The following is a 16234-nucleotide window of genomic DNA, read 5'->3' on the forward strand; positions in this document are numbered from 1 at the left end:
GAAAATGGGATCTAAACCTGATTGAACTTTGGTTACTTTTCTAAAATTTATTTATGTACTGATTTATAAATTGGTGATATTAAATTGGAGTATTGAATTGGAGTAAAATTCTTCTATTCAAAGATTGATTTTATAATCAAATATCTAAAGCAGGAAAAACCAGGGACAGTCCCTGGAAATTGGAGACATCTGGTCACCCTACATGAAAAGTCATAGCCTATTTGATAATTAAAAATCTGTAAATTAAGAAATTAAATTTTATTTGAATATATATTAAGATGTAACATACCTTGCAGAACTAATTTTTCCAAATCTTCAAATGAATGAAAACAATTTACACTGAGAAAGAATGTGATGGCAATAAGACATTGAAAAGTACAAATCATCTAAATATTTAAAAAAAAGGATACTTCAATGATAACAGAAATATACTTTAAATAATATAATTTTATCTAATATGATACATTTAATAAAGCTTACATTTAATACAATAAATTTAAATTAAATTTGTAATTAAAATTTATAAAATTTTAAAAATGCAATTCAATCTTTGATCAAGTACGGTTTGATTGAAGATTGAACTGCATACAAACTTGTTCATGAATGTTTGTTATATTAATTTTCATTTCATGTAAACAATATTAGATTAATCAATATGGACAAGAACTGTAATTTTTTATCTGACATAAACTTGATGTATATGATATTTACATTTTAATATAAATATATATAAACTTTCTATATTATAAAGTGAAACTCTTCTAGTTACAAGTTCTAAGTTTAACAGAAAAACAGATATTGATTACATTATGGAAATATATAAGTAATTTATTTGAGGAATGAAGTAATTGATATGTGATGAGAGATAATGCAAGTAATGCATTATTTCCTATTCTGTATCATCATGCATCCTGCAAAAATTTATAACTGCATATGAAAAATTGGAACTGGTCTTTTTAAAATTGCAACTACAAGTTTTATACTGTACATATTTACATGTCATTCTGTATCTCCTGTTTTTCCTCCTTCAGTAATCAATGAAAGATCTCATGAAAAAGCTGATCTATGATCTTAGGCATTCCCCTTCTATACCACAATAATATGTGGGTCTAGAACATTTATAGTAAATTTAATTGATAGAATTTAGATGTACGAGTAAATACACTTATGACATAATAGATTTACACACAACTTTTTATACATAAACATGTATAAAACTTATAGTTGCAATCTTAAAAAAAATCACCCAACTAATTACATGCTGTTATACATCATGGTGTAATTATAAATAGTTGCTAATTTTTGATAAAATATAAAACCAGTACTAAGATGCTAAAAATGGAAAAATAGGAATAAGGTTTAAATTTAAAAAGTTGTTTTGATGGCAAAGCAAATCTTATTCCTATTTACTATATTTCAGCACCTAATATAAACCTTATCCTTGCTCAATTTCAATATACAATTATATGAAGAGATTATCTACTATAATATGATATTGAGGAGACTGGCCACTACAATTATAAATTACAGTGGCTAGCAGTGGCGTGCCGTCATTGGAAGCGGTGGAAGCGCTGCATCCACCTTCCAATGACCTTCCCTTGTATTTTCTAAAATATAAATTTTCATATTTTAACGTACTTTAAATTAATTAAAATTAATATTTTATTATAACTGCATTATGTATCCTATTAAAAAAATTCTATATTATATGTGAAAAAAACGATAAGATTGCTATTGTATATTCGAATGTCAGTGGCAGAATGGAAGCGCTTCCGAGACAGCTTTTACGGCGAGAATAACTGCATGGTGTAAAGCAGCCAGAGGACATTGGCGCATGCGCTTTACAGAGCACCAACCTCCACCCTAGCTGGTGGAAACTACACACGCGTAACGCTTCCAACGATTCTATCCCTTAGCCACTGGTAGGGAGTTATCTGACTAAGTGAATTGTTTAAGATTTAAAAAGTAAAGAGTATTCAATGTTATTTTTATGTATGTTTTTTTACAAAGTTATATTTAATTACAGTATAATTAAAAGAAAATTATAATTATATTGACAGATTTTCAGACATAAAATCTTTAGAATTTTTATCACTTTTAGATGTTTTTCATAACATTAAAAATTATTAACAATTTTTCCAAGCGTGTTTTAATTCTTTAAATTAAGTAAATTTTATGGGAAATTTTTTGATTTATCTAAATTATGTAGCGACGCGCAATATTTATATTCGTGTCCGGATTATATTGACAAGTAACTCTTAAACATAAAACATATTATAATTAATGTCGATCTGAACAAAGACGTACTAATGATTTAATATCATTAATTTTTATGGTACCATCTACCAGTGGGTCAGTTGAGCGCAGTTTTTCGACCACGGAGCGAATTCATACGTTGGCCACACGGTCGGAGGAAAAATTGTCGTCGCTAGCGTTGCTTTCGATAGAAAAAGAATTTTTAAATACGTTGATGGAGTCGACGACCAGCGACTTTTATGATAAAGTAATTAACGACTTTGCGGAAAAATCGCTGAATAGAGTTAGTTTATAAAAAATTAAAAAAACAAGTTATCCTATCATTGTTTGTATCATATCAATTTGTATTATGTATGCATTGTTTGTATTTTAAAACTAAAATACATAAATTGTTTATTTTTGTCATTTCCAGTATTTGTTTAAAACTTTTATGGAAATGTGATGTACCGGACAGGTCTGACCCGTCACGAAAGATGCGAGAAAACGGTTAATTTAGAGAAAAATTTATTAGTTTAAAAAAACATGAAAGTCGTTTGTAGTCGGACACCCATTGTTTATATCAAACTGCCAGGCAGAAATCATAAATCGCGGAAGGAAGTCGTCCTATGATCGGTGGAAGATCGAATTCGTCTTCGATTTTGACTTTTCTCACTCTCCAGGTGATTGTCTGGCTGTTGTCCTAAAGCAAACTATTTTGTACATAGTATATGTTTATTTTATGTTAAAATAAATGATTTTTGTCAATTACTTGTCGTCTTTGTCTCTACAGCCACCACCCATGTACGAATGGACCCTAGACCATTACTGACGCGCAATTAACTGATTGCCCCTGGAAGTCGGCTTCTTACAGAAACACAGCTTCCCTATCATCAAATGTCACGGCACGCCACTAGGGCTAGTCCTCATTGTTTTAACTATAATTTAAGAAATTTCAATTACAATCTGTTTATTTTCTGAAAAATTTTAGAACCAAAAATGGATGATTAAACATGAAAACAACACATGAAACTGTTTTTCACTTTTAAATCATTAAAAATCAACAGTTTGTGAATTTTTCTTATAATAAAGCTTAATAATTACTAACAACAGTGATTCTTAAACTGTGATTCCACAGCTCCTGATGTCTCTGAATATATTTTAAAAAAAATTTTTTTAAAACATCAATAGATAATCCTCAAAAAAATAAAATCACAAAAATGTACCTAAAAATTAAAAATGCTACATCTGCTTATATTTAGCAATGCTTTATTCACCATGTATAAAATAAAATATTAACTAAAATTTTGAAAACATTAAATATTTGAGAGATCTGCCAAAATCTATCCCATAAAACAACTTGTCAAAATTATAAAGTTAGTGAATCACTGATATATAATATAAATTCATTCATCTGTTCTCGCTGGAGTGAGAGAAAATTTATTTACCTCTATTGGAGTAAGAGCACATGAATAAATTATTTTGAAATTTGAAGGAAATGCTCTTCAAAATATATAAAAGAAATTTCATGAAAAAAAGTATTCCAATTTTAGCTACTGAAAGGAAAGTGGCATTATGCAACAAGAGAGATATGATATTTCCTCCATTATTCTATGTTTATACTGATATTTTTAAGCAGTTGCAACCCAATTGCAAATTTGACAAGCATGCATGATCTTGATGGCCATATAACCAAGAGTTTAAGGTGTCAGACTATTCTGTGGGACCCAGGAATGAATCTAGATGGGTCAAAAAACTCTATGAATTTTTTTGAGAAGTGATTTGTTCCAGATATATAGGGCCCCATCCTTCACCACTTAGCTGCCGCATTTTGGACCTGGCTGAACTCATAATGGACCTGACAAAAAGGTCCTCTTAGTTAGGGTGACCATCTGTCCCCAATTTCAGGAAACAGTCCCCATTTTTGATCTTATATTGTCACTATCACAGTTTTTCTATCAGAGGACGTGTCCAATGTCTTCAGCATTTCCAAGTAATTTTTTTTAATGAAGTAACCAATTTTTTGAAGAAATGCAAAAAAGGAGCCAAATTTTAAAATGAGAATGAGCAATTATTTATTGTGACATCATCACAATTTCAGGCTGCAATTCTTCATCACAGTAGTCTCAATTTTTTAGTAGTATCTTGCCCCTGTACATACATCCTACTTTCCTATTAGCAATAGATTCGCGTTGGTCATCTGTCTAACTTCTTTTCAGGAGGAAATTTTGACTTAAAATAACATGACCTCTGGTCCAAATCAGAAGTTTGTATATAATTAATCACAGCTTCCTGCTCCTAAACTTTCAATATACAGTCTCAACTTCCATCTATCTAACTCCATTTTCAAGAATAAGGAAGGACAGACAACAGATGACAATGGGAATTTATAGATCTAACAATTTTTCAAACTGCAGCCCAACAAAAAATATAGCTAAAAATGTACCAAAAGTAGATGACTATAAACCTTATTGGAGGGTTATTTGATTGAAGCAAATGAGATCAATCCAAATTAAAATGTTCAGGTCTCATGTGTATGTATGTATAGTAACCATTTGACAATACTTACACATGTAGGCTGCTACTGTGTACCCTAAAAAGTGATGATTGATATGTCCCAGATTTGCCAAAAAAAATCTGGTTACCCTATTTTAGTGCCCATAGTGTAGAAAGAGTAAAAAGAAAAAAAAAAGCATGATCTGGCAAAATTAGTTACAATATTTTTATTTTCAATTACCTTTTAATAAAATTTTATTTATGAAAGATTATATTTTTTACCTCTTACAATTACAGTAGAGCATCGATTATCTGACCCCCGATTAACCGACTTATCAGTTAACCGGTTGCGTTCTAGTCGGCAAATTCAAATGTCCGCTAGTGATGTGATGCTACAATATTTGGTTATGTCTTGGCTACTTTAATATTATTTTTGTTAAATTTTTGCATGTGTTAGCTGGCAGCACTGGCTCAACCATGAAAGGGAGGCTAGTATTTAAACCAGGCCTAATACACTATACTAATAATGTATTTTTTCATACTTTTTGGTTATCCGACTTTTCAGTTATCCGACCAACCCCAGTCCCCAATTGAGTCCGATAATCGATGCTCTACTGTACTCTCTTTAAGAAATATATATAATGAAATTGTATTTTATCAAGCATTGCTAACATGTTAGTCAATATTATAAACAACAATTTAAGATATTAAGAATTAAAATTTTAACAGAACTAATTTAAAAAAAGACACATATTTACTACTTCTCAAATATGCTTTAATAAATATTAATAATTAAATCACAAGCTTCAATTAATTCAATTAATTCCTTGTTTAACATACACAGGAACGGCCGGATGGCCGAGCGGTAAAGGTGGCAGCCTACCGCTCTGGGGGACCCGGGATCGAATCCGAACGGGTCGAATAATCCCCAGGAATTTTTCGGGGGGTGGTCCATTCGGATATGTCGGGCCCCGTCCCTCACCACCCGGTCACACCATTGTGGGCCTGGCCGAACCCATAATGGGCCTACTAAAAGAGGCCCTCTTAGTGCCCACAGGGCGGAAAGAGTTAAAAAAAAAAAAACACATACACAGGAAAAAATATGCTGCAATATTTCATAAGCAACTGAGATATGTATGTAAATGTGCTTTCATCTATAAACAATCTAGAAATGATGTACATGATAAGTTACTGCTTGAAGCAGTGGCGTAGCGAGCATAACTGGCACCCGACACTTTATTGGCACCCCTCTCCTAGAGTTGCCAACATTTGCCAATTACTCGCCTGGAGGATTGCCCCCCCAAAATAAACAGTCACAATATTTTATTTATTCGACAATTATATTATCATATACGAGTACAGTATATATATTTATATATAGTATTACACAGTTAACAATCCAACATTATTTTATATAGTAAGTATAATTGTAATGCTTCTTATTTCTTAAAATTATATTTTTTTTCTGATTTTGCTACTTGCAACAATTTTTTTTGGTCATGTTGAAATAAATAAGAATGAAAAGCTTCGCAGCTCACATCGAAATTAATTCGAATGCCTAACTCTGCTTTAACGAGCTCCACTCTCATTCTACTTCTATCATTTCTCCAAGCAGATTCCATTATAGAAAAAATTCTTTCCACAAATGCATTGCTTACAGGTACGCTTCGAACTTTGCCAACAATTTGTTTGATTTCAGTCAAGGGTTTTAAAAATAGACAGCCATATTTTTTCTGTTGATAACTCCTCATTTCAAAGTTTTTTTAAATTGTTCTTTTGAAGTAAAATTATTTTGTCATATAGAATATCTTCATTATAGTAATAAGTATTAAAACTTTATCACAAAAAAGGATATTTTAAAAAATTACTTCTACAATTTTTCAATTTTTACTTAGAAATAAATGAATTCATTTATTAAAGGAGACAAACAAAAATTTATTTGAAAAACACAAATATTTGTTTTATTTGGGTCTCTAATTAATAAAAAACGACGAAACACCATTTTAAAGTGCATTTTTATTCAAATAATATATTTTATAAATGTAGCCAAAAACGCAGCCAAGTCAAATTTTTGTAGCCCAAAAAGTAGCCAATGCGCCAAATGATATTTTTTATGCGAAACTGATAAAAGGATAGCCAAATTTTGCACAAAGTAGCCAAATCTAGCAACGCAGCCTATGGTAGCGAAATATGGCGACCCTTCCAGTAATCTCGATGACATGAGTGTTTAATAATGAAATGTAGATGGCGCTTATCGTAATGATAATTTTGTATGCAAATTTTCAACAAAAGTTTTCGATCTGGAAATATGAAGAATAATGTGAATGTTACAGAATAATTAACAAACCGATTTTAAATTTTAATATTAAAGAATAATAAGTAAAACATTGATATTCCTGGCGAAATTACTAGTAAAACTGGAGACTGGATAAATGTCACCAAAACTGCAGTCTCCAGGCGAAAATGACACGGTTGGTAACCCTACCCTCTCCCCCTCCAGAAACACATATAGTTTGTCTTGGAGACCATTTGGGCGCCCCTCTGCAAGTGGCGCCCAGAGTATGATATACCCCCTTGCACCCCCCTCGCTACACTACTGGCTTGACGGTCAAATTCATTTTGAATTTATAAACATTAACAAACATATTATATCACTCACTTTTCTAAAAGTCAGTTTCTAAGAAATGTTAGGCTAATTTGTGAAATATTTTTAAATTTAGTTATTTTATTAGCTGTGAAAAATCTATAATAAAACAATTTATTACATTTCTTATGGGGAATAAGTAAATACAAATGCATAGACATCTCAAGTGGAAATGATGGAAGATCATGTACACAGTGAAGCAGTTAGAAAATTATTGGATAAGAGAAAAAATGTGAATTTTCTTACATACTTCTATAATATACAGGCTGTATATTATGTATCTCTGGTTTAGAATGTTGGTTATAATAATAATGTTTAAATACTGTACATTAAACATGTAAGGAATGAACTTAGCTGCTGCAGCTAATATGACAGAAAATTTAAAGATAGGCAGAAGGTTTGTATATGGGGACATGCAAATTGTTGGGGATTAATTAATCTTGTACAGTTTGTTTTAATTTTTGTTGTCATGATATCTAGACAACCAGAAGAATATTAAACAAGAGTTGGATGATGACATTGACAATATTATTTAGAATATTTTTGTAGATAGTGGAATATTGATCCCAAAAATGTTATAATTAAAAATGTTTGAATTTTTGAAGGTTTGGAAGTTTAAGTTGAATTGTTTAGAAGCTAAAATTCTTAATATTTGGTTAATATATTCAGTTAAGTACTCCAAAAATGTAAAGATTAGTATCTGTTAATATAATTTAAGATAGCAGAAATCTTCCAGTTAAAGAAACTTTATTAAACTATCATTTAGATTAATAATGTATTTTTTAACCAGCAGATTCAGATAACTATTTCCTTCTTTCTGTTGGTTACAAACGACTGTTTATTATGTAATCTGTAATAATATCAGGAAGATAAATCTGTGTCATCAAATAATGTTTTAACAACTGCATAAAAGGTATTACAGTATAAATTAATTTCTGAGGGGAAAATGAAAAATTTTAGTCACTGACAATATTAATACATTTGAGAACTTTTTAAAATCAGTTTTCAAAGAATATGAGCTTAATTAACTAAAAATCATAAAAATTTTTATTTAGCAAACAGTAAAATGCAGGTGTTATAAGTATAGGCCTTATGTATAAGCATTCACAGATGCAATGTTTTTAGCTTTTACCATTGTAATAATACACAAGCATTAAATTTAACGATAAAATGAGCTTATTTAATGCAAAACATCTTCATTAAATAAGTTATTTTTAATAAAATAAATGCTTTAGTAATCATTACAGAATTTTAAACACTGTCACCTTAAAAACTTAAAGATGGAGCCGCAATATAGTCATTAAAGCTAATTTGTTAACAAATATAGAACATGATTCATAGGCAAATTGTTATGACAAGTTACTTTAATAGTTTGTAATGAAGTTTAATGCTTCATAAATGTGAAGCATTTAACAACAAATAGTTTAATTATTTTTCAAGAAATTCAGCAGACTAAATATTTTTGTTGCTGTACTTTGAACAGAACATACTGTATCTGGTATACGCGTACAGTACTGTACGTGCCAGTGCATGTTCTATCGTGCAGTGGAAATTTTTAATTGGGCAGTGGGAATCCCATATTTGTGTAGTAGTTAATTGTCCAATTCTGCATTTTATAAGTATTTCTTTCTTCTGGTTATGTTAAAGTTAGAATATTTACGGTAAAACCTGTCCAAAACGAAAAAACATTCTTCGGAATGGAGCGATTATATTTATGTTAAATAACTGAAATTTAACGCAAAATTTATCAATAAACACAAAAAAATCTCCTATGAAATTTATTAGGCCTGTACAACTGCACTAATGTATTTGTAATTATTCCTTAAGGTCACTTTCACAAGTTAGGTACTAATCAAGATAAACTTCAAAGCAATAATTTTTTTAAATAATTTATTATTCTGTAATGTCTTTTAATTTAATATATCAATTAAATCAGAAGTTAATCTAATATACAAAATTTTTTTTCTAATTTTTTGGTTAATTTTCATGGCAAAAATACTGAAATGATCTACTACATGCAGCGTTTGTATAGTCAAAGATGTTAGAATTATTTAAATTTTTAAGTAAGAATCCTTTAATTATATAGAAAATTAATTAATTTCCATTTAAATATACATAGCCTAAATACATATTCTATAAAAGCTGAAAGATATTATATCATTTAAGTAATTAATTTGTATGCAAGCTAAATAACAAATACTGTTGATAAAACTATAAAACTAAATATACATTATATTCCCAGCTGGCACATTTATGAGTTTAAACTTTAACGACTTAATTAATGTAATTGCCAATCTTTGTCAAATTATGCGTTTTTAATGCAGTAATTAAAGTACAATGAATTTCACAATATATAATAGAGTAAACGCATTGATTATTAACGCAGTAAAGCTATAACTGATTTCAAATATGGCCATAATTCTAACGAAAACTAATATTAACAAACACGTGCCCGTATGTTTCCCCGAGTTACTTAACTTTCCGAGCAATATTTAGTGGCGCCATCTGTTATCATATTTTCCCGTTCTGTAAATGTATGTCTCTTTAATCCGATTTACAAATTAATTTCGGTAGACTATCCACACAGTGTGGATAGTCTACCGAAATTAATTTGTAACAGCTACCATATTTGATATTTGGTATCATATTTTATTTTAAAACTTTTTATATTTTTAAGTATTATAGAATGGCAGGAAGCTTAATTTTGAGGAAGAGGTGGATTTTATAAAAAATTGTAAATGCTAATAAAGAGTAAAATAGTCTTAAGTCCGACCCTATTGCAGATACATACGATCCCCTTTATTTCCCTAACCTCTCGACTTTTAATCATCATTTTTTCTAATTAATAGGAAGATTAACAACATTAATCCCCCTAATAAACAAACCTCCCTGCAAAATCTCAGAAATTTTTGACAGAAAACCAGGAGTTATTAAGCTTCAAACAGAATGAACAAAATCATGCCTCCCCACGCACTAACAGCAATACATACACAAGACGTTTACAAGCCTAGCACGTATAAATCATAAAAAAGTCAAAAATATACATATGCAATACAGAATAGCAAAAAACTTTATTTATACAACTAATATTACAGTAATTTTATTGGGATTTAAACGGTATACAAAAACGTACCGTTTAAATCCCAATAAAATTACTGTAATATTAGTCGTATGCTGTTTTTACTTAATCATAAATATGTAATGTAATTACATGTTGTGAAATTTAACACATTATTCCTGATGTGAGACTGTATTCTTTGCTTTGAAGCTTTTATTTTAAACTTTTTTACATCATATTTCGTTTGAATAAAATCAAGTCGAAATGTCTGCAGATTAAAACGCACATCGGGTATATTATGCATGCTTTTAAGTTTTATAAAGGATATCACGCTATACAAACAATAAAAAAATACTCGTACCATGTATGGGGAAGATTCTTCAAAACTCCGAATGTGTCAAATGTGGTTTTGAAAGTTTCGTTCGGGAAATTTTGAACTGAAGGATACAAAACGTACGGGCTGCCAAAAGCTGTTGAAGAGAAATTGCGGAAAGAAATTGTTAAATATTGACAAACTAGCAGATAAGTCCGGCGTTGCTCGGACAAAAAGTAACGATAGCAAAGATTAACATTATTACATTCTAGTCAATCTTACCCGTTTTCAACGAGTGCAAGAATTAGGTCCCCCTGTTTCCAGACTAATTAGAGAATTTTTAGATGGGTCTAAAATATGCCCGATTTTCCGCAAAAAAACTGCATCTGCGCCTGTAAATCTTGCATGTCGCTTTCGCTTAACACTTCCATTGTTAACATTTTCCCCGCGGGAGAATTTCGAAAAATTCCTTCTTAGTGTACGTACCCTATTAAAACGCAATCAAAAACGCAAAAAATCGCATCTAAAATAGTACAGTAGAAGCCGAGTTCTTCAGGGTTAAGCCTTAATCATCTCCCTCTCCCCGATGGGGAGAATTTCGAAAAATTCCTTCTTAGTGTACGTACTGTACATTCTCGTGACGTACCCTAACTGTGTACCAAATTTCAACTTTCAACTCTTAACCGTTTGGGCTCTGCGCTTATTATTATTATCAACCCATCTCGATTATATGTATAGATACATTAAAAAATTATATTTACTGTTATCATGCACCGAACTTACTGATGAAGTTAAAAATAGGATATTTCCAATATGGTTACTTAGATTTATGCATGAGTGTTTTGTATGTGCATATGTTACCGGCAAAACCCGAAATTACGCCAAACTAGTTTGGCGTAAACGTGTCAGGCCAAACTAGTTTAGAATTAATAGGTGGTTGTCTCTTTAATCCGAAAACATTCGGTAGACTAACTTACAGCTGTACAGGCTTAAAACTTTTTTATTGGTTCTTCATCAAATGCATTTCGGACCAGTTTTATGAGTCCTGGTCCCTCATCAGTGCTACAGGAAAACAAAGGTTTTTTATTAACATGGGTGACGCGAGTACGTACATAATAAGATTTACAAAAATTCTTTAAAAAACATTTTAACTAAATACATTTTTTATATACCTTTTTCGTATACTCTTTATTAACAATACGAAAAAGGTATATAAAAAGGTATATAAAAAATGTTTTTTAAAGAATTTTTGTAAATCTTATTATGTACGTACTCGCGTCACCCATGTTAATAAAAACCTTTGTTTTCCTGTAGCACTGATGAGGGACCAGGACTCATAAAACTGGTCCGAAATGCATTTGATGAAGAACCAATAAAAAAGTTCTAAGCCTGTACAGCTGTAAGTTAGTCTACCGAATGTTTTCGGATTAAAGAGACAACCACCTATTAAACATATATACAGCGACTTAAACAAATTTAATTAGTTTAGAATTATTATTCAAGTATATTAATGGTTAAATATAACTAATGGTTAATTTAAGTTTATCATAAAACACAAAATAAGTTCATTTTTAATTTTAGTTTGATTTTAATAAACTCCAATAACCACCACCTTATAAGTTGCTGAGGGAATTTTTAATTAAGAAAACGAACGTTTTCGGTCTATTCAATAGACCATCATCAGGTTAGAACATACGAAAATGGAATACATTATAAATGGAACATCACGTATAAAATTCAAAAATACCAAAAAATCGTTAACATCCGAACCAATCAGAATAAAAATTAAAACGTAAATGGTACTGTACATAAGTGTAAAAATAAAATAACATACTACATTGGCTAAACATTAATTAATAACCAATAACATTAATAAAATAATTGATACATTATAAAAGAAACAACAAGTGTAAAATAAGAACTTATTACTCGTACTCATGTACTAAAATTACCTATCCTAACCGGATGGTAACTGTTCCAACTAATTAAAATTAGAATTAAAGGGCAAAAAATACCCAAACGTAAATTAACAAACACATAACAATATTAAAGTTATTAGTACACGCTAAAAATCATTTAACAGATAATAAAATATTAAGGATCTCCAAATACGAAACACATCGCAAATCATGAGCCATTTGTAAGTCTCTTAATTGCAAATTTCCAAGCTGACGGTAATCCCTCAGCGTCCCTGGCGTTAATGCATCTATTCTCGAGTCTACTCTTCGATGTGTTTCGTATTTGGAGATCCTTAATATTTTATTATCTGTTAAATGATTTTTAGCGTGTACTAATAACTTTAATATTGTTATGTGTTTGTTAATTTACGTTTGGGTATTTTTTGCCCTTTAATTCTAATTTTAATTAGTTGGAACAGTTACCATCCGGTTAGGATAGGTAATTTTAGTACATGAGTACGAGTAATAAGTTCTTATTTTACACTTGTTGTTTCTTTTATAATGTATCAATTATTTTATTAATGTTATTGGTTATTAATTAATGTTTAGCCAATGTAGTATGTTATTTTATTTTTACACTTATGTACAGTACCATTTACGTTTTAATTTTTATTCTGATTGGTTCGGATGTTAACGATTTTTTGGTATTTTTGAATTTTATACGTGATGTTCCATTTATAATGTATTCCATTTTCGTATGTTCTAACCTGATGATGGTCTATTGAATAGACCGAAAACGTTCGTTTTCTTAATTAAAAATTCCCTCAGCAACTTATAAGGTGGTGGTTATTGGAGTTTATGTTTTTTTGCTGAGTACGTTTATGTTCAATTTGATTTTAATAGTTATTTTTATTATTTCGTTTGAATTTTTAAAAATATTTTCGAAAGTTAATTACCTTTAAAAGTGCATGGCTTAATAAAAAAATACAAATTGATAAGTACTGATTAGCTTATTTTTATTTTATAGTTTTTTACAAGTGTTGTGTCACTTCTAATCAATACCGTTTTTGGTTAATGTTACCCTAGGTATCGAAGATGGCAGCTCGTCTCCGATTCCAGCGATCAGAAGACAGGGAACAGTGGGGACGCACGTTCTAACACCTAACCTAACCTATTCTAATAATTGGTTGCTAATTATTATGGTAATTTATTAGAATAGGTTAGGTTAGGTTAGAACGGGCGTCCTCACTGTTCCCTGTCTTCTGATTGCTGAAACCGGAGACGAGCCGCGACCTTCAATATCTAGGATAACATCAACCCCGTTTTTTATAATTAAGTAGATTATGTTTGAATAAATACAGTATTGTTCATCTAATTGATTGCCTTTTAATTTTATTTTAACTATTAATATATTTAACCATTAATATACTTGAATAATAATTCTAAACTAGTTTGGCCTGACACGCTTACGCCAAACTAGTTTGGCCTAGGCAAAACTAATTTGGCATAAAATTGGATTTTGCCGGTAACATATTTATCTTCCCGATATTCTATCAATGCAAAATGTGTATCATTTAAATTTTCTACCGATTACTTTAACTTAATTAGAAATACTTAGCAGAATGCCCACTTTATGAAGTATTATTACAGTACAATATTATTATTTTTTATTTTTTAATTCAGAAATGGTGTAAGATCAATCGTAAGAAGAGTTTCACATTTCCCTTGGGATTACTCTTACCCTGATGCAAGTTTGATCAATACAAACTCCTATAAGTTACAGTACACTCAAACCTGTTTTTGTGCGGTCTTTTTTTGTGCGATTTTTTATACGTGCAATGTGTTTTGTGCAATTATTTTTGTGCAGTATACCAATTTGATTGAAATTCATATACTGCACACAAAAAATCACACAAAACAAACCGCACAAATAAAAAATCGCACAAAAATCGACCGCACAAAAACAGGTTTGAGTGTAGTTTGTATTGAGATCTGTCTAATGTGTGAGTGTACTGTACAGTACATATCTCGTGGTCATTCTTCTTGTTTGTTACGTCCTCCATACAAATTTGTAGGATATTTAAAATTCATAATTTCTAAAACAGCATTCTGTACACATACATACATTATAACTACCGTATACATACAGTGGAATCCGGTTGTTGTAATCACGGTTATCAGAATTAGCAAGTCACAAAACTTGTAAGATCAAAAATGTTTCGCTTATTATAATTATAATTTCCGTTATTTTTACCATTATCTTCGAGCAAACTAGTATTTTAAGCGCCTTTCAAGTCCCAACCTAATTTCTTTAGAAACAAGAATATTAGTAATGAGCAGTGAGATGAGGCAGTCCGAAATACTATTACATAAGCTAATGAAGTTAATGGGCACATCCAGCGGTTAATTGTCTTAATTATTATTTGCTGGCATTACAGTAGTTTAAATTTCTGTCATTTCTTACTTCAATTAAACAGTACATTAATCAGATTGCTATTAATTAATAAACCTTCAAATTATATATATATATATGTTACAGTCAATACCCGTTTTTAGTTAGAACGCGTTTTAACTAGTTGAAACTAGTTTTAACTTAAATTCATTTTTGACTAGCAGTAAATTCTAGTTTTAACTAGACAAAACGGGTTTTAACAAAGACATCCAGTATAAACTAGTTAAAACGCATCTAACTAAAAACTGGTTTTGACTGCAACATATAGAGTGATTCGGGGTAAGATGATAAGCTGGGGAAGATGCCTACTTTTTGATATTTTCAAACGGTGACGTCAAATATTGTCATGTGTTTGTATGATGAATCGTTGGGCCAATATTGAGTGCGGAAAGCTGTAGTTGGCTACCGTTACCTCATTTTCTACATCTAAGAAGAATAAAAGCAAGATAAGAACGAAGCTTTTGTTGTGAAATGTTTCTAGAATCATTTTAAAACTAAAAGTTAAAATAGCATTTATTAAAAATTGCGAAAAACAATTAATATGTGATGTAGTTAAGATTCTAAAGTTTCCATTGTGACCTACCACCAATCCCGATCGGACATGCTAGAACACGTGACTTCACTAAGCATCTTACCCCGACAAATGGAAAAGATGCCACATTTTTCATGGGGTAACATGCCTATTTTTTGTTAATTGAATTCCAATATGCCTATCTTTAATAAATTTTTGTTTTGTCGTTTTATTGCAGGATATGCATAGAAATTATATAAGGACTTTTCAAAAAGGTTTTTGGACTGCAAAAAAGCTTTCAGCTAGCTATAGAGCACGTTAGAACGGGCGGAAACTTAACAATACTTATACTATGCTGTTATACTTACTATGAAGTACTTTGTATTACACATGCAATAAATTAAATTTGGTTAAGATATTCGAAAATTAATTTTATGCAATTATATTTATCTTACTCTAATGGCATTTAGCATCTCACCCGCATACTTAGGGTGAGATACCTAAAATGCCAGACAGTAAAAAAGTCGTCATTGCAAACACAATATACAATTATTTTTCATATACTCCAAAGTTTTATTTGAAAAACATGCTCAAGAATATGATATTTCCGTTAGAGGCCTCCAAAACCCA

At 30.4% G+C, this 16234-nt stretch overlaps 1 protein-coding gene across 1 annotated transcript in view; it reads right to left on the reverse strand.

The window, feature by feature from the left end:
* The window catches only part of LOC136989577 (uncharacterized), a 59228-nt gene that overhangs the window by 14516 nt on the left and 28478 nt on the right, over nucleotides 1-16234 (reverse strand). The window contains exon 2 of the mRNA XM_067287795.1: nucleotides 290-386. Coding sequence (XP_067143896.1) covers nucleotides 290-386 — 97 coding nt within the window. The remainder of the gene's footprint in view (nucleotides 1-289; nucleotides 387-16234) is intronic.

This window comes from Centruroides vittatus, unplaced genomic scaffold, assembly GCF_030686945.1.
Source record: "Centruroides vittatus isolate TY-2023 unplaced genomic scaffold, ASM3068694v2 contig_13, whole genome shotgun sequence".
In the NCBI taxonomy this organism is placed as follows: Eukaryota; Metazoa; Arthropoda; class Arachnida; order Scorpiones; family Buthidae; genus Centruroides; species Centruroides vittatus.